General features: G+C 46.5%; 1 protein-coding gene across 1 annotated transcript in view; it reads right to left on the bottom strand.

The window, feature by feature from the left end:
* The window catches only part of lamc1 (laminin, gamma 1), a 50,763-nt gene extending 27,335 nt beyond the window's left edge, over positions 1-23,428 (bottom strand). The window contains exon 1 of the mRNA XM_084368394.1: positions 22,708-23,428. Coding sequence (XP_084224520.1) covers positions 22,708-23,080 — 373 coding nt within the window. The 5' untranslated portion in view covers positions 23,081-23,428. The remainder of the gene's footprint in view (positions 1-22,707) is intronic.
* Positions 23,429-25,031: the final 1,603 nt, after the last annotated feature.

Genomic DNA, 25,031 nt, shown 5'->3' with positions numbered 1-25,031 from the left:
AGGCCACAAAGAGGGTTCGGCCCTGAACACAGGTGGCTGCTGGGACGCTCTGATTGGACGAGGAGATGAGGAGGAAGTGATGATGCTGTCAATAAGAGACAGCTGGAGGACTGAGGACGCTGTGACAGGAACCACCACCTCTTCTTACACGTTGTAACCATTAAAATCACATCATTAGTCTGATTAGTAACTTTTAAAAGATTTCCTGTCGAACTCTGTTAATTAATTAATTAATTAATTAATTAATAATTTAACAGGTGGACAACTTTTAACATCAACACCTTCATTCCTTTTCTTAATTACATTTCATTTTTTAATTTGAATTTTCTACCATTGTGTATTTTGTCGACTCTTCGTCTGTTTCTTTCATATATCAAAAGAAAAATTACAAAAACGTCAAACAAAGTTGAGGAAACCAAAACTGAATCAATGAGTCAGACGATCCATCAGTCGATTGACAAAAAATAATCAGCTTTTCCTTCCTCCCCCCGTCACACCATGAAATAAACTAAACACGTCATCTGTTGGACGGAAACATGAAACTGAAGGCTCCGCCCATAATCGTCCTGTTAATCAATCAGTAATCAATACTCTGATCGTCTCATTCACTGCTGATCGTCATTAACAGATTCAGAACAGAACTTTACAAAGTGTGAAACAAACACATGAACCGTCATCGACCGACCCAGCGTCCAATCAGAGCTCAGGATGTTCATCAACTCACAGACTTCCTCATTTGAATATATTGATTAAATGCTGATCAGTGATCAGTGATCAGTGCTGTGACGAGTCTTAAGTGTTGATGATGCGAGCCCGTCTGTGTGACTGCAGCCCGGCGCTGGAGGAATTCTGCCCGCTCCTCCAGAACAATCGGCGTATTGATGAGAGCAAGAATTTTACAGTGGAGAGCCCAAACAAAGAGCACGCTGTACGTTAATGTTCTGACCCGAGTGACGGCACAACAAACCCGCCCGGCTCTCTGCAGGGAGACAGCCGAGCCGCCGACTCTACAGCAGCTCCACAGGAATCACTCAGACTCTCCGCAGGACACGAGATGCAGTCACTGCTCTGAACCAGACTCCATTCAGATTTCCCATCATTTTAGAAAGCGTCCGTCTCTGCAGCTCAGACGCTCCTGTGGTGACATTATTCCTGCTTTTAGACACCAGGACCAAACGTGTCTCCACAGACAGGAAGCTGACAGGACAGGAAGACATGCTTTTAAGTGTTTTACCAAAATAAAAGCACACACGTTTTTCTGACTATTTTAAGGCAACTTGAGAAATGAGGTTGAAGGAAGAAAAGTCCAACAGACGAGAGGACGCAGTGTGTTTCAACCTCCAGACACACAAGCTGCTTCTGTGTTTCTGGTAAACAACACGTTTAAAATGAGTTTTCTTATAGTTACAGAACAAACCTATAAATCACAATATAAACTGAAAACATGCAGGTGTCTGCAGATGTTTGTGAACAGGCGCCTGAAACACAAAGCTCAGGGCAAAATAAGTCAAAGACAATCAGTGCAGCAGTAGGTAGGTCATCTTTGAGGACCCTTGACGAGGCCGTGCTGGACGCTACACCTACGAACATCAGCACTCGAGTTTTACATCCGTGTTCATTTTCAGCCCTGTGGGCCGAACGATACAGGACCTGCTGAGGTTTCAGTCTGTGGTGACGGATCTGACGACTCAGCTGATAATCAGAACTGAAGCTTTCTCACACAGAGGACAGAAGTGAAATAAACACAGATGTCAGCAGCTGAATGTGGACACATCAGTCAAACTCCGTCATTGTTGGATCACTCAAACCTTTCAGACTGAACCTGAAGCTCAGCATGAGGTTTCCTCCTCCTCTGGTTATAAACAGGAAACGACAGTATAATAAAGTCTGGGTTAAAAAACTGTGAACTCAACCTTTAAGCCAAAGAACCAAACACTATACAGCCTCTTTCTTTCTTGCAGCAGATTTAAGCTGCCGTTAAGACCCTCCTGAAGCGAGCCTCTCCGCTGAGAAACAAACGCCGACGTCGTCAATTAGCTGGTTTTGCTTTAAGCAGAGCTGACCCGCCTATTGTGGCGCGCTGACCCCGGGAGAGTCTCCTCAGGGGCCCCCAGCCGGGCCCCGGCATGAAGACAGCCTCCAGCCGCTGAGGGGAAGGAGCCTCTCTCCAAGACTGGGGGGGCGATGGGGGGGCGGGGGGGGCGACGGGGGGATGATGGGGGGGTGACACAGTGACGGCAGGAATGAACCGGCTGGAATGTGTTTCCGGACAGAGTGACGCCGGACCGACCGACAGAGAAAGAAAGAGCCCACAGAGGAGGGAAGAGGGCGAGCGAGCAACACAGGCTGTTCATGTCAAAGAGAGAGAGAGAGAGAGAGAGAGAGAGAGAGAGAGAGGGAGAGAGAGAGAGAGAGAGAGAGAGAGAGAGAGAGAGAGAGAGAGAGAGAGAGGGAGAGAGAGAGAGGGGGAGAGAGAGAGAGAGAGAGAGGGGGCTGCTGGGAGTTTTTTCCTGCCCAGATATGGAAGACAAGACAAACGAGAGAGCAGAGGAGGATTTTCCTTCAGACTCTGCTGAAGTGTCCTTGAGCAACAAACCACGACCTCTGACCTCTGAGCTCTGAGCGGATCACCAGAGAAGAGTTCGCTGGTCGTCAGCGTCACCAGCCGGAGGAGAAAACACACTGACTGAAGAGGATCAGCTGTTAAAAGTTAAACTTCCCCTGAAGTCGACCTGATGTTTCAGTGTTCATCACGTCTTCCTCTACATCTCCAACAGCGTCCGGTCGCCTTCACTCAGTCCTCAGTCAGCTGAGCAGCGACTCATCAACAACAGAGTCCAAAAGATCAAGGAAAAGGAAAAAGTCCCACAAGAGGCTGCTGACAGAGCCGACCTCAGAACAAAGCAGCAAAAACACTTAAATAACGTAAAATAACCGCAGACGTTTTACAGTTATGTTTCTGGGCCTCACTGTACAAAACACAGCTTTATGACTTTATTCTGTGATTTGTGTGAGAAATATTCTGATGTCCTCCGGCCACTCCGCTAGACTCTATAACAACCGCTAACTGCTGCTGACCAGCAGCTTCTCAGCGAACACGTCCAGACTGCAGCTGTGTGCAGCCTCCGAGGACGACGGAGGACAGTTAGTGCCGAGGTGATCCGTGGAGTCTGACGGACAGAACCAGAGATCTGCTGCTGACGTGAAGCAAACAGCATCCTGTGAGCAGGAGCTTCAAACACCTGGTTACATTACAAACTTCACGACAGAAACATTTCTTGTTTCTCTCAGGAACAAACGTTGTGATCAAGATAAATGATAACTGATCGTTATGAAGCATGTCCTCTCTGAGCGTCTGCATGAAGAACCAACTCTTTAAAAAACGGATTTCGTTTGAATAAATTGAGAAGAAAACAATCTTTTCTTCTCATCACACATCCAGTCCGTCAGTGTAACATCTTTGTTTTTCTGGATATCAGAGAGGAAGCTGAGGAGCTGAGGAGGCTGCAGCAGACCCGCCCGGTCGTCCTGCCTGTCTCGTCTTGTCTCGGCTCTTTGCTGTCGTCCTCGCTCTGGTTTCCTGCAGTCCGTCCTGTCATCAGACCTGCAGCAGCAGCGTTACAGCGACGTGTCGAGACGTGTCGGAGGACGAAACCTCGGCAGACCAGACGTTCATCCAATCAGCAGAACGAGGGTTTGATAAGAGAGGAGAGACGGCAGCTCAGCAGCACGAGGACAGTCTGAAGACCAGACACTGCTCATCAGACTTCATCTGATTCTCCATCAGTGAACTTTAACCTCATCGTCTCTGTTCAGGCCGACACACCTCCTCCTCATCATCACAGTCAGTGAGAGGGTCTGATCCTCAGAGACACAGATGTTTGTCTTCCACCAGAGTTTAATGAGGAAGACGTCCTTGAGGAGGACAGATCAGGACGGGGGAGGAAGACACCACAGTGAGTCCTGAGAGGACGTAACGAGCTCTGCTGTCCTTCAACAGAACTTCATGTTTACAGATTTCAGCCAAGGCTACAGGACATAAACAGGAAGTCACTGTCAAAATAAATGACTAAATGAATGAATGAATAAAATAAGTATTAACACAAATGATGAAGGTGAATCAACAGATGCAAATGAAGACAGAAATATTAAATGATGTCACATTGTACATATGAATTCATATCTACACGTATCTGAAGTTTCGTTTTTGGTTTAGCTTATTTTGGCGGGGTCAGTCCTTCAGACGTCCTGTTTCAGGTCTCAGTGCGACTCGGCTGTAACGCGGATGTTTTTGTACAGCGCCTCCTGTGACTCGTCTTCCCGCCGGTGGAGCGAAGCCTCGGGGTCGGCCTGAGGGTCGGGAGGGGGGAGGGGGGGGGGGAGGACAGGGGATGAAGGTCCAGGGGGAACGCCCCGGCTCGCAGCACGGTCCAATTAAATTTCCTCCCATGACCTCATCGCATTCTTCTCCGGAGGAACGAACAATGGCCGCTTTGACTTTTGGACGTGTGGGCATGAGCGAGCCTCGTCCTCCATCTGCAGCATCGTCTGCAGAGTCGACGCTCACAGCAGCAGCATCACTGACAACGTGCACGCAGCAGGTACCGAGCAGGGCCGAGGTCAAAGGTCACCTCTGTGTTTACAGGCTCGTCAGTAATCTGATTATTCTGAGCGAGCTGCACGGACCAGATTATTCTGACTCAACACTCAACTGAGTTTAATTAACTGCTTCAAAACTACAAACAAGTATTCTTTAATGAAGTTTTAGAAAATATAAAAACAAATCAAAGTACTAAAACATTTCAGATTAAACTGAAATTTGGTTTCACTTTCATGCCCAAATTTTGAGTCAACACCCAAAATTATGAATTTGTCGTCATCAGTGTTTAATAAATTATGTCTTGTTTTCTCTGAGTGATGCAACATAAAACTGACAGATTTTCAAAGGGAGTTTGGTGCCTTCTCCAATCAAGATGAACAAATACCGTCAGGGTCACTACTGATTATTCAAACAGTTATAAAATCCAGAATCGTTTGTGAAGGAACGTGAGATAAACTTTGGTTGGAAAAGAAAACCTTCAGTGAACATGTGAGTTCAGACCGAAGCAGGAAACAAAGCAAAGAAGTTCACACCGAAGTTACAAACCACGAACTTTGACCTCGTCCCGAACAATGAAAACACACCAAGACAAACATTAAACCCCGACTGCAGCCAACAGGCTTCAGACTGAGGCCTTCATCCTGTCAGCACACGTGAACACTGAGGGCTGCAGGAGAGCCTGGACATGTGCTCCAACGTCCACATTTGTTTGAATCAAGAACACAAAGACGAAAATATCAACTGATCCAACCACTGAACCAGTAACACAACATCACCAGACTCCCTTAACAAATGTGGTGATTTTAAGAGTTGTTGAGTTAAAACAAACTTTGTAACGTAGTGAAACTCTGTCTCTGACAGACTCTGAATCATTGTCTCCTTCTTGTAACTTCAGCATTAAATGAAAACAGTCAGTTGTTTGTTTCCTTGTAAAAAGTGTCAGTTTGTGGCAGCATGGCTGTACCAGCCTGTCTGCTTCTGTGTCTAAAGTGCTAAAGTCTCACCTGCCAACATTTAGCAGCTGTTTGAACACACTGTTTACACTGATTTCACCATTTACACTCAATTTATGAGAGAAGAAACATTTTATTGATCTAAACATGTCACATTTTACAAACACACTAAACAGTAACCAGTATAGGCTCCTTCTTTGTCCCCAGACTCCCTTAACAAATGTGTCAGTTTAGTGAGTTGTTGAGTTGGAGACACTTTATAAACTGTGTGAAACTCTGTCTCTGACTGATTTGTTCCTTCTTGTAAATTCGGCATATTATATATCATTTATTTATTTCTTTGTGTAAAAAAATAAGACATTGTGTCCGTTGATCACAAAGTCACACTAAGTCGCTTGTTTGAAGCAGACTAACAGTCCAAAAACCTCAAGTGGTGTGTTTTAAAGCTCTGAGGCAGAAGAGCAGCATGTGACGACTTCACATGATGAAGTTCAATAATTATTGCCATAAACCAACGAACAGACTCAGAGTCAGGTTCAGAGCAGCACAGTAAACCAGATCTGGTCTCTCTGCAGGTGCTGCCGGGGTCAGAGGTCAACAAGCTGAAGCCTCAGAGAGATAAAACCTCTGCTGATGGGGGAGGAGAGGCTGACTCAGAGGCAGGAATGTGAGGAATGCAGCAGAGTCAAAAGTCCACAACATGAAACAGTTGAGTGCTGAGACTCCTCTGATCCACGACCCGTCAGAGGTCACCGGCAGAACAAGACTCTTTTAAACACTACCTCAGTGCTGTGACTGCAGCCTGGTACAGAACCACAGACCTCCAACACAATCAACCAGAACCATGACCAGAGGTCAGACTCACATGGAGGACGCCTGAAGAACTGGAAGAGCTCCTGAAGTCACAAACACAGAAAACAGACTGAGGCTCTTTATTATCGGTCACATGCTAAATATCTGGGCTCATGTTGTGAATGACATCATCGTGTTGACTGGTGTGTGACAGAACCAGACCAAGACCGAGTCCGTTCAAAGACATTTTAAAACACACGGAGAAGTTCAGTTCTCGTATCGGCTGAAGAAAATGTGCACACTGTAATCTGAGAGAACAACAGCAGGTGTGTGATTCTGGCCCGCGGCCCGTCACACTCAGCTCCTCTGTGCTGGATCGCTGTTAAACTTCTGTTCAGACTCAGGTTTCATGTTATTGTGAAGTTTGAGGAACTCCTGAACTACCTGGGGACTGGGCCAGGTGTAGGTGTGTGTGTGTGTGTGTGTGTGTGTGTGTGTGTGTGTGTGTGTGTGTGTGTCTGAAGCTGAGAGCTTCTGTCCCGCCTCAGCAGCCTGAGCCTCTCTGGTTCTGTCCAGTCGTGTGTGAACTGGGTCAGCGAGGAGGAGCAGCTGTTGCACATTAACGTCTCTGTTAATGTGTAACGGCTCCTATAGAGGAATGCACACAGACATTAAGGTGTGTTTGGTTTCCACACAGGAACAGCCCTGCGGCTGTCAGGCCCACTGTTATCAGGAGGAAACGTTCAGACTGAACGTACACCTGACTGAACCGGACCGTGCTCCACACAAACAGGACCGTGAGTCCGACTCGCAGCTGGAATTCAAAAATAACAAACAGAGAGGAATTAGAGCTGAAGGCCCGGTGTGAGCGCGCTCAGTAGAGCGTCTGCAGGATGCCGCTGATATCACCTTAATCTCTTCTTCTGTTTGATAAACAGAGCCGCCGCCGGCCGGGCGCTCTCATTGGACGAGGGGAGATTAAAGTGGCAGGCTGGAGGTGAAAATCTGGAGAGTGTGTGAGTGTGTGAGTGTGTGACTGTGTGTGTGTGTGTGTGTGTGTGTGTGTGTGTGAGGGCTCCAGGTCTGAATGGATAAGAGCTTCAGGTGATAACGAGTCTACAGAAAGTTTCACTGAAGAACCTGCTGACCTGAAAGCTTCAGTCACACCTGACATTAACCTGCGACTGAGCGATCAGATCTACAGTCCATCATGAGACCAACAGACGCCATGTTTCTACTCAAACACAGGAAGAAGTTCATGGAGAACATTTGCTGAATTTACAAGAAGGAACAAATAAGTCAGAATCAGTCAGAGACAGAGTTTCACACAGTTTATAAAGTTTGTTTTAACTCAACAACTCTTAAAATCACTACATTTGTTAAGGGAGTCTGGTGGTGTGTAGTTCAGTGGATGTTTTTATAAACTCAGACTCTCAGTGTGTAACGACGCTCGTTCCTGCGACACTGATCACTTTCAGGACGTCTTCACTCGTCTTGATGACGTCACAGTTAAGATCAGAACACCAGCTGACACGTGGTCAGTTTAAGACATGTTACTGTTTTAATGTTAAATAATAAGATGCCAAAAAAACGTGTTAAAAGCTCAACACAGTTTCTAAAAGAGCCAAGTGACGTCTTTCATCCAACCATGTACTGTGTGTGTGTGTGTGTGTGTGTGTGTGTGTGTGTGGTGGGGGGATTTCCAATTAAGAGTGTGTGTGTGTGTGTGTGTGTGTGTGTGTGTGTTGGGGCAGACAGGAAGGGAGTGGAGGTGGGAGGTGGAGCAGCTGCCCTGTCATCATTTATTCTCTCATTAAATCACAGATTTCCTTCAACTGGATGAAACCAAACAAATTATTATTATTTTGTGACGCTGAGTTTTTATTTGGAACATTTTCTCTTTTGTAATTTAGCTTTTACTGAAACTTGAGGTCAGTAGTTGAGCTGTAAGTTTTGTTGTAAATGAGGTGAAATGTTCATCGAACACAATCAACGAGCCTTTACAAACTCCAGCCGTCCACCTTAAAGTAACCCGGCAGCAGATTCCCATCAGCCCCGGCTCTGCTCGCTCTCACGCAGCAGTGTGTGTGGTGAAGACTTAACAGCAGAGACCACCAAAGAAGAAGACGCTCCGCCCAGAGGTGTCACCACACCGGGACGTCAGGAACAAACGAACACAGCCCTCATTATCACAGACAAAGACACCCAGCAGGACCTCCACCTCCACCTCCACCTCCTCCACCCACCAACAACCCCCACAAAGACCCCACAGCTGCTGACACACAGTCCTGATGTGTGGACTGAAGTCTGACACGCACTGCTGAGGAAAACCTTTCCAACAGTCCGATGAGACGTGACTGTGGTTTGACCTCAAACACTGAGACCAGAGACACGACGACGCTGCAGACACTTCAGACAGGGTGCTAACGCTTTTAGCTCGGCAGCTACAGTGAAGATTTCAGTAAATAACACAACATGGTCTGCAGACATAACAGCTTGTTGGCTAAGCTAACTAGAACTAGCGCTGGACACATCTGTTGGTAACGACAGATCACCTTCAGTCTGCTTCACTTCAGAAGAAGTTTTTAGTTTTGGCTTGTTACATGTGAACTACAGAAATGTTGAGGATGTTTCTTGAAACAGTTGAAGCTTCATGGATTCAGTTTCAAACAACAGACCTGAGCTGTCGTCAGTGTTTCATAAAGTTAAGTTTGCCTCGAGCAATGCAACATAAAACTGAGTGATTTTCAAAGGGAGTTTTGAATCATTTCCTCCAGTGTGATAAATACATCTGTTTGCTGATAAAGCTGTAGACGTGGATGTTGTGGAGTCTGAAGGTGAACCTGGCGTTCAGGAAACAGACTGCTGGAGGTCTTCTGTCTCTGGAAACACTAAAAACTTAATAAAAGAGCCAAAACATGTCGTCTTTAGGATTAAATGACGGTAATCAGGAACATCATGTCCTCCCAGAAACCACAGAGCAGAAAAGACAACATGTGGAAATCTGCTTCAGCTCTCAACAAATGAAAAAGACCCACGAGTGGATCGTCTGCAGATGTCTGAGACTTCAACAACAGGAACAATGAACCACCGTCTTCACCGCCCGAGGACGTTCAGCCACTATCTGCTGCTGCATCTGAAACAAGAGGCTGCCGACTGCGGTGCAGACTGTCTCTGAGCGAGGCTTTGAAACTTCAGACGAGGTGATCAAAGACTCACGTTGAACCAAATTAAAAGTCTGAGTTCACACGTAATTAATTCTGTTTATCAAACAGAGAATAATGAAGTTCAGCTCTGAGCTCTGTTTCTGTAAACGTCTCCTCTGTTTGCTGTTGGATCGTCTCCCGTTTCACAGTGAAGACCTGGGAATTAAATCCTGGCCCGGTGTTTCTGTCGCAGCAGGTCCACAGCAGAGAGACGCCGCGACAACAAAACGTCCCCATGTGAGAGAAATGTCCAGAGCTGCAGGCGACCTGCGAGCGTCCAGATGTTCAGATGTGAAGACAGCTGCAGGGACGCCAGAGCTGCATTATCTATATTATTATTATCATTATTATCATTATCATTATTATTATTTCTCTGATCATTGAGTTGTTTGGTCAACAAAATGTGGAGTCAAATGTCTTGTTTTGTCCACGACGACCCGTGCTCGAGACAAACGTACCTCAGTTTATTAAACATAACAACAGCTCGTGTTCAGTGTCTGCTGGTGAATTCGGCCTAAAAATGAATCCAAGAAGTTTCATTTATTTCAGGAAATATCCGTCTAAGTCCAGATGTTCTTTAGTGCGTGAATATTGTTGATACAATTTAAATTCGTAAACAAAAGCAGCCGACACTTCTGCCGTCTCACGGTAACAATATATTAACGTTACAGGGCCCAATGTCGCCCTGAAGGCCTCAGTTAAAATACCGTACGGTTCAGTGGCAGCGCTAACTTCTGGCCACACCCACCTGTGATGTCACAACAGGGGTTTTCCATCAGCTGGCAGGTAAAACCCCTCCAGTGACATCACAGATCGGGGGTGTGGCTAAGAGTGAAGTGTTGAATCTGTAACATTTAAAACGCGTTTGAATGTTTTGAGCCACACTGAACCTCGGCGTCTCTGAACGTCCAGCAGCTCCGTCAGCTGCACGATCTCCAACACTGAGGTGGAAAAGAGGAACAAAGACCTGACGACCACATCAATCAGTCCACACGTCTGCAGCCCTCACCGTGATTATCTGTTTACCCTCACCCAGCTTTGAAAACCAGTCACTTTTTCCTCCTGCTCCTCCTCCTGCTCCTCCTCCTCCTCTCAGAGAGCAGGGCTAAAATTACCCTGCATGCATCTGCTTGTCCCTGAAATGCATCTCTGCCCCTTCACAGACTCCACACCGTCTATAATAATAGAAAACCCCCGTCTCTGCTGTCCCCGGGGCCTTGAATCACTTCCTGAGCAGACAGATCACAGAGTCTCAGCAGGACCAGGACCCTGAAGCCCCCCCACGCTGCCGTAACACACTTCAGTTCAGTTTCCTGCGAGTCGGGCCCGTCCAGCTCGATTCCCACAGCGAGCGTGTCTTCCCACAGGACAGGAAGTGCTTCTTTATGTCCGTTTACAGTCGGGTCAAAGGTTAAAGGTCTCCACGGCCGGTCAGCTTTGGCAGAACTGGAAGTTATGACTGCGTGAGTGAACGCACCAGAGTCCATGCTGGAAAAACACGTTTTAAGAAAGTCAGCTGCAGAAAGAGTCGAGCCTGTGTTGTCATGACGACTGAAACATTCAATTAATTCATTTGATTTATTTGAATTATTCAGCAACTGTTGTCAACGTGTTCACAGCGCCGGCACCGACCCACAACGTCAACGCGGGACATTTGTCACTTCCTGTCTCTCTGCTCGACTTCATAACAGTCTCTACTCCGTCTCCAAACAAAGACGAAGATTTGTAGCCGGTCTTCATCATATATACAAACTAACTAACTAATAACTGCAGCTGTTGAACGCAGCAGCTTGAGGACCTCCCTCAGACGTGGACCCTCTGCTGCTGACCCGGTGTGGCTGTCTGAGGGGCTCTGGAACAGGAATGTCTTTGTAAACCGGGTCATGTGAATTTGGTTATTTCAGCAGCCGACACTCAAAAACTCTCAGGATGTTGGAGGGTCCTCGAACGCACCGACCTGCCCGCTTTCACCAGCATCAGAGGGAAACAAAAGACAGCAGTCTGGTCCTTTAATGGACCGAACGCAGACCGCTTCATTTGTAATAAATCTCATGTTCAGAGTCAAACCAACCACAGCTGGGTCCGACTCGTCTGGAAGAAACTTTCAAATGCTCCAAAAACACAATCCGCCGTGTTTCCATCCACCGGTTTGAAACCAATAAACTTAATAAGTTAGTTTGATCAGAAGATGGCGGAGTTCATCACACGAGGCTGGAATAAACAGAGCAGAAGAAGAGGTGGCGGACCACAAACAAGACCAGTCATTGGACACAACAACCACTAAAACATCAGAACCAGTCGCCTCGCCGCGTCTCCTCCTCTGGAGCAGCTGATCGTGTCAGTTTAATGTTGGCTGTGTTTCCATCAGGCAGAAATCTTACTGCTGCCGTCTCCATCAATCTTTCATAACCACTGTAAAAACAGTGTGTTGTCTCCTGGTACTTCCTGTCCTCCCATCAGACTGTGACGGCTGATAACACAGCAGACACTCTGCAGCGCAGCGCCTCCTCACAGGACGCCTCCTCACAGGACGCCTCCTCACAGGACGCCTCCTCACAGGACGCCTCCACGCTCACCTCCACGTTCACCTCCATGTTGACGTGAAGCAGCAGATTGTATCAAACTGTTTAGTCTGAGCCGACATGAGTCGACCCATTCACATGTTTAATCTGAAGACACAGACCGGATCAGAGTTCAGAGACACCGACCTGATTGTAAAGGACGAGTTAAAGGAACGTTCTGCTTTTTATTTCAGACACATTTATATAAACACTGGCTCTTCACAGCTGCAGAGGCTGAAGTTAATCTGAACCTCTGACGTTCAGTCCCCGTGTTGAAGTCACTGTGGTGCTGTGAAGAACCAGCACCTCGCTGACTATCTGTGCGTTCAAGGACATTCAGATACTCGAGATTTGAGACACAGTGTTTTACTTTGGATCTTTGATTTTCCAACAACTTCCCTCATAAAAACTGTTCATTTGTCTTTGACATCAGAGGGCCATGAACGCACCACCAGACCAAAAAACAAACACAGACAGAACGATCTTCATGCACTCATGAGAAAAGTTATCAGAAAATCAAACTGAAGAGAAACGTTGAGACGTTCGTTGCACTGAGAGTGTCGGACTGTCCTTGAAAGCACCAGCAGGCAGTTTTCAGCGTGGTCTCCAACTTTAAATCAATAAATATATAAAACCTGTTAGTCAGCAGCTGAACAGTCTGTCCTCAGTGTTAAACTGATCCTGGTGCTGTTTGGACAACACAGATCTAAAAACAGACTCTGGATCAGCTGAGTGTCAGAGACAGACCTCCACATTTATTATGGGATATATAGTTTTATATTCTGCTTCATACGCTGACATGAATGTGTTTATAACTTTAATAACTGCAGACAGCCCGACGCACGGAGCTCTGATATAAAACCCTCAGACGACGTTCAGACGCTGCAGCAGGAAACTGTCAGCTCGTGATTTTTAGTTTCATTTGCAGATGAAATGTCAGCGCCTGCAGCCAGAACAACCACAGCTACAATCAACCATCAGCTCGTCTCCGGTGGGAAAGCATCCGTGTGTGTGTGGAGGCCCAGGTGTAATTACACAGTTACAACTTCCTGTGACTTCATCACCGACAAGGTTTCATCCAGGTGTCGGTTTAATGACAACCTGTCACATGATCGACGAATAGAGACGACGACACGCTCGATGGAAACAGACAGAGAAAGGAAAGTGAGGAGCTCGTACACGAACACACACTGAGCAGAGTTTCCACTCAGCTGATCGACTCGCTCAGAAATCACTGAATCACTCACGACCGTCACCTGACAGCAAACTGCCAGAGGAGCTGAACACCGAGCAACTACCATCGAGTTACAGACGTGATTTAACAGATTTAAAACGACTGACACGACCTGAAGTCACCGCTGAAGTCTGACTCATTTAAAATGACCCTCGAAAATAATTCAGCTAAACTTCAAACAGCTTCCACTGATCTTAAAGGAACAGTTCACCCAAAAAAGTCACATCCAGTCACATCTCCTCCCCCAGTGCTCTCCTGAACACCTGAAGCAGCTGGAGAAACATCAGATGTCTCCACACAGCTCGTCTGCTGCGATCACAGCCTGCAGAACAGAAGAGATCACAGCAGACTTTATATCATCAGGAGGAGACGATGGCTGAGCCTGACTTTATATCATCATGAGGAGACGATGACTGAGCCTGACTTTATATCATCATGAGGAGACGATGACTGAGCCTGACTTTATATCATCAGGAGGAGACAATGACTGAGCCTGACTTTATATCATCAGGAGGAGACGATGACTGAGCCTGACTTTATATCATCAGGAGGAGATGACGGCTGAGCCTGACTTTATATCATCAGGAGGAGACGATGGCTGAGCCTGACTTTATATCATCAGACGATGACTGAGCCTGACTTTATATCATCAGGAGGAGACGATGGCTGAGCCTGACTTTATATCATCAGACAATGACTGAGCCTGACTTTATATCATCAGACGATGACTGAGCCTGACTTTATATCATCAGGAGGAGACGATGACTGAGCCTGACTTTATATCATCAGGAGGAGACGATGGCTGAGCCTGACTTTATATCATCAGGAGGAGACGATGGCTGAGCCTGACTTTATATCATCAGGAGGAGACGATGACTGAGCCTGACTTTATATCATCATGAGGAGACGATGACTGAGCCTGACTTTATATCATCAGGAGGAGACGATGACTGAGCCTGACTTTATATCATCATGAGGAGACGATGACTGAGCCTGACTTTATATCATCAGGAGGAGACGATGACTGAGCCTGACTTTATATCATCATGAGGAGACGATGACTGAGCCTGACTTTATATCATCAGGAGGAGACGATGACTGAGCCTGACTTTATATCATCAGGAGGAGACGATGACTGAGCCTGAGTCAACCCCTCCACCTGAACCCTCAGCTGCCTCAACAGTAAGACCGTCTCTTCCAGAACCGTCTCAAAAACCAAAATGGCAGCTGCGTCGTGGGGGACAGGACAGGACTTGTGTTGTCATGGAGTCCCAATGACAGCGAGTGACGGTGCAGCAGTGACCCTGAACGCACCACAGGCCTTTTAATTAGCACACAGCGACAAGAATGTGGAGTTTGTTCTTCAAAGTGAAGCGAGATGAGAGAACAAACATCAGGAGGAGGAAGAGGAGGACGTTTGCTGTGTCGGGGGCCAGGAGGGTAAATAAAGAGCCGTCAGCACCTGGAGACGCTCCTGAGGACCTGAGGCGGGAAACTTCCTCATCAAGCAACACATCTGAACGTCCTCCGGCATAATGACACGAGAGCTCAGGTGAGTGATCAAAGGTCACGTGACCACGAAGGTTTCAGACGTCAGAAACCATCTGCAGCTCGTTTTTATCAGATGGAGGAGAACATAAAGAAAGGTCAAAGGTCGAGCATCAGGTCACCTGCCAGGTCTCAGTTACAACATCTAGAGACCAACGTTAATCTGATATTCAAGCTTTTTCCTGACAAGTCATTTTCAAGTAAAGACATCAAACTTCTGGTTCAGCTTCTTAAATGTGACGATCTGCCGCTCGTCTTCGTCACTTCTGACAGTGAATGAAGACTTTTTGAGTTTTGGACTGTTGGTTTGATTAAAGACGTCACTTTGAGCTCTGGGAAACTCAACGTACACATTTATTGGACATTTTACAGACTAAACAAGTGTCTGACTGAAAAGAATCAGCAGATTAATACAGAGATACTTTATCAAACAAAAACTAAATAAAATCAACAAGATCTCAGTCATAAAACGTCCAATTAAAGGAGGAAGAAACGAGAGTCAGACAAAGTCAGTGATCCTCCTCTGATCTCCAGCCTCAAACTACATTTACACCAAAATGATTGAAAATTCAATATAACTGTAAAAGTTTGTGCTGTTTAAAAATACTGAGAAATCTGAATGGAGTTTGGTTGGTTTGAAACGGGCTCGAGGGTTAGAGCTCCTCTTCTGCTACGTACAGAGACGTGTCCTCCAGAAAGGTGTCCTACAGAAACATGTCCTCCTACAGAAACGTGTCCTCCAGAAACGTCTCCTACAACAGACTCACTGTCGTTTCTGAGCCGACTGTAAATAAAATGTCACCTTAACCTGCAGAGACACTTTGACTGAGACGGTCCCACCGACCCACCGACGATCATCTTTGTTTACAGAACACACAGAATTATATACTGTTGTGACCCCACACACACTACACACTACACACCATACACACTACACACCATACACACTACACACCATACGCACTACACATCATACACACTATATCAACACCATCTCAGCAGTTAATTTTACAAACATTTATTTTAATCAATAATTCAGTTATTTATCAATTACATGTAGGAAATTTAAATATTCATCACTTCAGATCATTTCAGGTGATTATGAATAAATCTGATTGATCATCAGAACCACTGCTGAGAAGTTTTCTTTCAATCGAGAAGCAAATGATCATTAATTAGAGCTGCAGCTGTTTGTTATTGATCAGGTTTACTGTGGTATGAAGTTCAATCATCAGGTTTCATGTCTGTCAGGGCAGAAAGGATTATGTAAAACTACAAAGGTATAATTATAATAATGTGTCGTATCATGAAAATGTGATTGTGTTTACAATAAGAGACGTCTGATGGATCAGGACAAAGACAGGATTATTGATTACTGTGACCGGCCCTGATCTCCGGGGTTACAGAGCAGTGCTTCACGCTCCGTCATCAGGAGGATTATTTCAGAGGAGCCGTTCTGTTCGCTCTCCTCTTCGGCTTTTTGTCAAACTGAACTCTTAAAATTCTTCAGCTCTCGTCACTCGAGGCCTCGGGGCCCCTCGAGTGTCAGTCGGGGAAACAATAAAAGGCCCCTGGAGGCCTCGAGGTCAACCGGACTGTTCAGAGAGGAAACTGAACCACAGACTGTTTCTGTCCGTCTGTGAGAGCAGCTCCTCCACCTGTCATCCATCACACCTCCACCCAGAGAGCACTCAGATTAAACACGGCACAGTCACAACATGTGAAAACCTCCTGAAGGCTCCGACACAGCGTCCGTCACACAGACTTCATCAGGTGAAACAGTCACACATCTTCAGTCTGTGAGCGACGACTCGTCACCTGCAGCTGAGCTTTCATTTAGATTCAGCCTGAAGTCGTCTCACTGTGAAAATCACTTAATGAAGCGGATCGACTGATCGATTCAGAACGTCAGATGGATTCGTGTTTGTGATTATACAACTGTAAAAGAAGCGTCAACACGCAGCACTATCTCCACAAAGCTGTCGTACAATCATCTTAAATATGAAAACTGACCAGAGCTGCTACGATTCATCAAATCATCGATCAAAATAAGATTAGTCACAAACTATCTGGGTCGTTGATTTATCGTTTGGACCATTTTTAAAGCAAAAACATCAAAAAATGATCCGGTTCAGCTGCTTTAATGTTCTGACTGTGAATGAAGAGTGTTTGAGTTCTGGACGGTTGGTTGACAACAGAAGACACCTGAAGACGAGTTAATGAATCAACTGATCATTAAAATAATCGTTTTGCAGTCGCTGATCACAGCTGCTTTGTTCAAAAAGCTTTTATATGAATTTATCTAGTTTTATTCTGAGCTTGTGTTTCAGACAGAAGAGATGCGACAGGAAACAAAGCAGACGGAGACACAACAGAGGTCCTGTTGGACTCGAACCAAAGATGTTAAGGTTGAAATCCCTGAGTCTGACCCGTCTTTACATTCAGGGAACCACTTTTCTTCTTCTCTGGCACCACCGGTGGTACGCATCACTCCTGTTGCCATGGTAACCTGTCAGAGGCAGGAAGTTGTCGGCGGTTGAAGAGACGGCAGCGACTCACAGGTCACGAGGCTCATTAAGACACTTTAAAACATTTGCATCAAAATGGACCGACGGTGCCAAACCAGAGCTGAGAATGTAAACTGTGTTGAAGCAGACGGGTCACGACGGTCCAAACTCATGGTTCCGTTTCTGATTTCATCTGTTTACTTGAGCACAGACGGCTCTGCTGCTGTCGGACTCCCACATGTGGATCAGTAAAGACTCTCCACTTTTGACACGTTCAAATAAGATTCACCAAAAATAAAACAACAAACGGTTCTGTTCCTCTAATCTGTCCAGAGTGAGCCATCCTCACAAACTCATCAATAAAGGATCTCTGGAGAAGACAATAAACCAACATGTCGGACGCTGTCAGCGTTTCCTCTGCCACTGATACTTCTTTTGAATTTAAAGTTTAGATTTGTGATGTTTGTAACGTGAACACACCTGACAACAACCGACTGTCCTGCAGGAGTCCACCTGTCAGACGTCTGTTGGCTGTGAAATGACAGAGACGTGCAGCTGAACATGCATCGAGTCTTACAGGAAGACACTGGTCTGTCCCGCAGACAGCGGCGGCGGCAGCAGTGCAGTGTGGGAAAACCAGCTGAGAGCTCCTCATCTCCCAACAAGCCATAAAAGAACAAGTGCACTTCTTTTTCCTCTGGAGTGGCCAGCTGTTGCAAATTATACCAATCTGTGTGTGTGTGTGTGTGTGTGTGTGTGTGTGTGTGTGTGTGTGTGTGTGTGTGTCGGGGGGAGGCGGGGGAGGGGGAGGAGGGGGAGTCATCTGGTCCGGACTCATTGTTTTGTGTCTGAGGAATGAGCTCAGCGTGGGAAACTGGGCTGAGCAGATTATGAGCTGCACAGCTGGAAGCTGCTGTGGACTCTGCAGCTGATGACAGACGAAGTCCCTTTAACACGCCTTCACCTCAACATCACTCTGAACTCCAACAATCCTGACGTGTCGCTTTGGGTCAGACCGGTTCTGGATCTGCACCAGCTTTTTAAATTAAGTTCTGACAGTTTGGACTCTCACTAGTTGTAGTTTCTGAGTGTTCAGCCCGTTTCTCTCCAGGAGACGTTTCGCCTCCATGTTCACACTTCAAAGAGCCCCTCAGGTACTGAAGCACTCAGAGGCCCTCCTCCTCCTCCACCTCCTCCTCCACCTCCTCCTCCACCTCCTCCTCCACCTCCTCCTCCTCCTCCTCCTCCTCCTCCACCTCCTCCACCTCCACCTCCACCCTCATCCTCCTCCTGCTCTTTGGATTTTGTGTGGAGCATCAACACTTTTTCTTTGATTGAACCAGATTTCATTCATAATTTTGCCAATTTAATTCAGACAAACGTCTCAAACGGCTGCTTGTGTTTAGATTTTAAAGTTTGGGCTTTTTGTGAAACGTAATTAAAGTTCTTAACGAGAGCGAGATATTGACCCGACTACAGGTTTCTGGTCAGACCAGATGAGGTGAGAGAACAGCAGAGTGCTGCTCGGTTCCCCTCGTCAGTCTCAGCTGTGTTGCTGATAAATGAAGGAGGCCCGTCTCCGTCCATCTGCACGTCTCTTCTTTGTCGGTCTTTCATGTCGGACTCGACCGTGCAGTCTGAGCTGCAGAGTCGAGTCGGGACACGTCGCCTTCCTGCCGCATCAAAGAGTCCAAACACACAGAAAGACGAGCCGACCTGAGCTCCACAAACACTTCACGCTTCCTGAGATTAAGTCTGCCGGCATCACAGCCTCGACCTGAACCTCATCCTCCAACTCAGCAGAGACACACATGAAGACAGGGACGAGTCGCAAACCTCCGCTGAAATGTTCCTGCAGCACCGAGCTTCAAAAACCTGTCGAGAACGTTCACACGGAACGATTCTGTCAGATCTTCTGACCCGTTTGATCAGATACTTCCTGATTTCAATCATTTATCAGGTTGAAACCACCAACAACATCTGACGACCCCTGAAAGTATTCGTTCACTGGTCAGACAGTTCCAGACTCCATTCAAAATGTAGCTCATTTTAGACAATGACTTTATATCATCAGGAGGAGACGATGACTGAGCCTGACTTTATATCATCAGGAGACGATGACTGAGCCTGACTTTATATCATCAGGAGGAGACGATGACTGAGCCTGACTTTATATCATCATGAGGAGACGATGGCTGAGCCTGACTTTATATCATCATGAGGTCACTTCCTGCCTCAATCAACTGAAAACTATGATTAACAAACTGAGCGTCAGGAGACACTTTGATGAAACCAGAGACGACTTCTCACATGAAAAGAAAAACTTGCTTTTTTCGATCATCACAGTTTCTGAATCACTGCGTCACAGTGAGACCTCCTGTTGGCGCTCTGACCTCTGAGGATCTCTGTTCAAAATCATTTTGGCACAATAGACTAAATATTTAAAATCCTGTAAACAGGAAACAAACTCTCGATGAAGACATAAAACTCAACGAGCTCTTAAACTCTCAACAAACAGTTGCAGGATCACTTCCTGTCCGAGTCACTGACGGACGTCGTCACACAGTCACAACATCTGGATGTCTGAATCGTCTTCACCCTCAAATCTGTGCTGCTTCAGGAGGACAGGCTGGGACTCTGACTTCCTGTGTGGAGGACTTGTCCCACCGGTGACAGGAGGGACGTCACGTGAACAAACAGGAGGCTCAGCTGGTGGCGATCAGACGCTCACTTCCTGTTTCGGCCTCATACCACAGCTGGTTTTTAACAATACGAGCGTGTGAGATAATTAAATCGCATCAGAATGACTTCACACATTCCTCCGATCACACATCTCTGAGGTTATCTGCAGCTCAACAAAGCCTGAGCTCTAATTATGAGGAAAACAGTGAGCCGACAATGAAAGCAGCCCGAGGAGGAGACTCAGCGTGTAATTAAACACATTTCCATTTGAAAATGAGGCGTTGAGCCCACTGCAGCTCTAATCAGAGCTCAGCACCTGAGGCTACAGAGACAGCAGCTCAGCTCCACCAGCAGCATGACTGAACCACTCAGGAATGTCAGGCCCTGTTAAAAACAGTAGTGCTGCAGGGAGGCCGGGGCTTCACAAATAGACAGGTATTTTTAAAAGGCCGAGTCGCAGCTCCGGGAAACTAAGACGACGGCTCACAGAGCCGCGACGAGCGCTGCGAGTCAGGAGAGCTGCAGAGAGGCCGATCTGATTGGTCCTCCAGTTTATTAAACAGGAAACAATGTGAAAAACCCTCGTCACAAAGAAACTCTGCTTTTATTATTTCCTTCATTAATCGATTAGTAGTTCATCAGAAACATGTCAACATATTCAGTTTACTGTCACAGAGGAGGAAAGAAAACAGAAAGTATTTACATTTAACAAGCTGATGATCAATCAATCAATCAATCAATCAGAACAGCTGCTGATTCATTTAATAGTCTACAGCTTATTGATTAATTGTCGCAGCTTTGTTTTGTCTGATCAACAGTCTGAAACTCAAACATATTCACTTCCTACTAACAAAAGACAGCGTTCACTCACCACCAACCAAACTCTGTTCAATTTTCTGAGTATTTAACAAAAACGTCAAGTTTTATGTAACAATTCAACAGACGTCTGAAAGTCTGTACATGTCCGACCAACAGTTCAACGTCCAAACATATTCAGCTCATTGCGATACAAAGACAGAAAGCAGCACACGTTTGGGCTTTTTCACGTTACGAAATAATATTTTGATACTTTTGCTTCAGAAACGACTTAAACACAAAAACAAACAATGTTAATTATAATTTCCAAAAACAAAACAGAGTGAGAATGAAAAACTCCTCGAAGGCCGACTGAACACCTCAAACCAAAGTAAGCTCTCACTCACCACCAACCAAACTCTGTTCAATTTTCTGAGTATTTAACAAAAACTTCATATTTTACTTATTATTCAATAAACCTGAAGTCTTTAAACGTCACAGTGTCGACCAACAGTCCACGAGTCAAACACATCAAGTTTACTGTCACAGAGAAGTGATCACGTTTGAGAAGCTGGAAATAACGAGTGTTTTGTCGTTTTGCTTGAAAATGACTGGAAACATTAACCGATTATCCAGATGGATGCTGATTCATGTGTTGATCCCTGGAGCTCCTCTTGTCCCAAAGTCTGAACCACATTAAGGACGTTTAACACGTGTGACTGCAGAGCAGCCGCCTCCTCTCCTCTCCTAAACTACAGTTTCCAGGTCAGGAATGAACTTTCATGCTGTACTTATTCTCTGAACAGCATCTGCCAGCAAGCCTCCTGTTTACTGTCAGAGTGAGGCCGATGTGTTGGGACTGAGTCCTGAGGACGACTTCGGTCCCACAGAGACACTGAGAGACCAGCTGTCCTCAGGACGCCTCAGTCCCCCCCAACAACTGTGTCTACAGCCCTGGTGATGCGTTTAGGGGCTGAAAGGACACCAGGCTGCTAACTTCACACCTCGGGCTGTTTGTCAGGAGAAAACCTGAGCTGCTCGGTTTGTCAGACAAACACCGGAAACCACAAAGTGAAGGTGACGGAGGAGCAACTCCAACTGCTGCTGGGCCCGGCCCTACAGAACTGAGCTGCAACCCCCAGCACACGCACGCACGCACGCACACACACACACACACACTCCACCCCCAACAATGAAACTATGTCCTCCATGCTTCACTGCTGGCAGCAAAAATTCCTCTTTCCCAAAGTTTCAGAGTTTGACAAACTTTGATGAAACGAACATGCAGAGACAAACCTCTGCTGCCTGCTGAGCTCTGCCGGCCTCAGTCAGAACCGACCTGCACACACACTCAGGCCGGACTCCTCACAGCACTTGGCCAGTGTTAAGCCTCCCGTCCAGCCCGCAGCCCTGCTCACATCACAAATCACAGCTCAGATGTTCTTTGAATTGAACGGTGCTGTCTTTGGCTCGACACACTGTTACAGAGCCGAACAGGACTTTGACTTATGAACTTTTCAAATGACATATTTTCACCGCTGTGTGTTTCTGCCCGTTAAGGTGTATTGAGATGTGTCGCCGTGGAGCGACGTGCAGGAGACCTGCTCTGTAAAGTTGTGATCTACGAGAGAAAGAATTAGTTTGATGTTTTAAAGTTTGTGCCGAATAAAAGAGCAGTTAAATTAATGTATAGAAAGTATGTAGTTGTGTTCATGTGTGTAGGTGCTTTCATCAGTAAGCAAGAGAACCTTAAATTGAGTGTTTTTCGAGTGGGATTCGGCGCGGCGGATCTCTCGCGCGGAGAGAAGGGGCTGTTCCGGGGATCTTACCGAGGTGCAGGGTGAGGTTGATGGAGTTCGGGTACTGGATGCCCGCCAGCATGGTCTGGCTCTGCCACCAGGTGGTGTCCTGCTGGTTGTTGTAGTCGGTCAGGTACACGGCGCTGTGGTGGTTCCGAGGGTCCTGGGCGGCGCAGATGTGGCAGGACTTGGTGACCCCGGTGGCGCCGGTCTGCACGCAGTACTCCTCGGGCGGAGCGCCGCAGGTGTTGGTCGCCACCACCGTCACGTTGAACGCGGCGTTCACGAACTCGGGCATGCAGCGCTGCGCCGCGCCGCGCTCGTCCGAACACTCGTCCATGGCAGCGCGGACACACACCGCCACCCAGCTCCAGGCCACCAGAGCCCGGATCAAACTCTGCATTGTTTCAGTCCTCTCCGTCCTCCGCGTCGAGCAGAAACGGTGCGCGGCTCCGACACAAACTCTCCCCGAACTTCTCCAAAGTTTACGGTAACGGTCCGGTTACCGACTGATTCCCGAGGAAACGGCCACAGGTGAGAACATGCGGGGAGTCTCCGCGGCGGCAGGTCGTGTTCGCTCCGGCCCGCGTCCGCAGCTTGTGTCCCGGCTGTGCTGTCCTGAGAGTGTCGGTGTCGCTCGGCCTCAGCTCTTTGTGTCCGCCGCCATGCACCAACTCCAGCAGGAAGAGACGAGGCTGCAGACTACACCCCGCGCGCACTGCGCAGCTCCGCGGCGCAGGGGACGCTCCGGCCACTTCCGCGTCCAACTTCAGGGAAAGTCTCCAACCGGCTTCATCTCTGAGCCACGAGCCGGTGACCGCTGTTACTCTATTACACCAGCTCGTTACTGTATTACACAGCTCGTTACTCTATTACACAGCTCGTTACTGTATTACATCAGCTCGTTACTGTATTACACAGCTCGTTACTCTATTACATCAGCTCGTTACTCTACTACATCAGCTCGTTACTCTATTACACCAGCTCGTTACTCTACTACATCAGCTCGTTACTCTATTACACAGCTCGTTACTGTATTACATCAGCTCGTTACTGTATTACACAGCTCGTTACTCTATTACATCAGCTCGTTACTGTATTACATCAGCTCGTTACTCTATTACACCAGCTCGTTACTGTATTACATCAGCTCGTTACTGTATTACACAGCTCGTTACTCTATTATATCAGCTCGTTACTGTATTACACAGCTCGTTACTCTATTACACCAGCTCGTTACTCTATTACTCCTGAGCTCTGTGGACAGAGCTGCTAATTAAACTGTGATTAAAGAGACGTCATCAGACGGACTTTAATTCAGATCATTAACATCTGGAGCAGAGTAACGAAGTACATTTACTCAACTACTGAACTGAAGTACAGTTTAGAGGAACTTTGGCTGTTTTATTGTCCGCTGACTGAAACTGAAGTACTTCAACACACAAGACAAATGTTCAGTTTTCTTTTACTTTAGTTTCTTCAGCTAAAGATTTGACAGTTTAAACTAACACGTATAAAATACTGAACACTGATACGTTACTTTACAGAGTACGTTACTTTACAGAGTACGTTACTTTACAGATTACAATCTGACTTTATTTATTAGAATTCTGATTTTTTTTAAGATTTCAACCTTTTACTCAAAGTTCAGATGTTTTCTCAGATTTCTGGATCAGAACTCTGGATCAGGACTCTGGATCAGGACACTGGATCAGAACTCTGGATCAGAACTCTAGATCAGGACTCTGGATCAGAACTCTGGATCAGGACTCTGGATCAGGACTCTGGATCAGAACTCTAGATCAGGACTCTGGATCAGAACTCTGGATCAGGACTCTGGATCAGAACTCTGCGTCCTGAGTCGTGGTCTGGTCTCTGGGACTCAGTCAGAGTCAGTTGGGTTGTGGTGTCATTAATGACTGTCTGCTGCCTCAGCAGGTTCTGACAGATGTTTGGATCTTCAGCCTCTCTGACTGAAACTACGTCACTGTGATGAAGAGTCGGTTCATTAACACACAGCTGAGCTCTGATTAGATCTTCATCACTTTCGCACACAGTGAAGCTGAGATGATGACTGACAGGTCAAAGGTCAAACATGAGTGCTGTAACGATGAGTCAGCGGGTCAGTAACTGAACATGAGCCGGGTCATCATGAGGAGCTGATGTCTGACGTGTGTTAATAAAGTCATCAGTAATAAAACATGAAGGAGCCGACTGAGTATATTAAATATTATAAACTGTGGTCGTCACAATGTGTTTATCTGACTGATGACAAAATCAATTCATCTAAAAATGTAATCTGTAAAGTAACTAGTAACTAAAGATATCAGATAAGTGTGTTGGAGTAAATCTGG

The sequence above is a fragment of the Pagrus pagrus genome (genome assembly GCF_965226575.1).
Source record: "Pagrus pagrus genome assembly, chromosome: 12".
In the NCBI taxonomy this organism is placed as follows: Eukaryota; Metazoa; Chordata; class Actinopteri; order Spariformes; family Sparidae; genus Pagrus; species Pagrus pagrus.
Note: the sequence above shows the minus strand (reverse complement) of the source record. Positions and strands in the feature narration are given on the sequence as shown.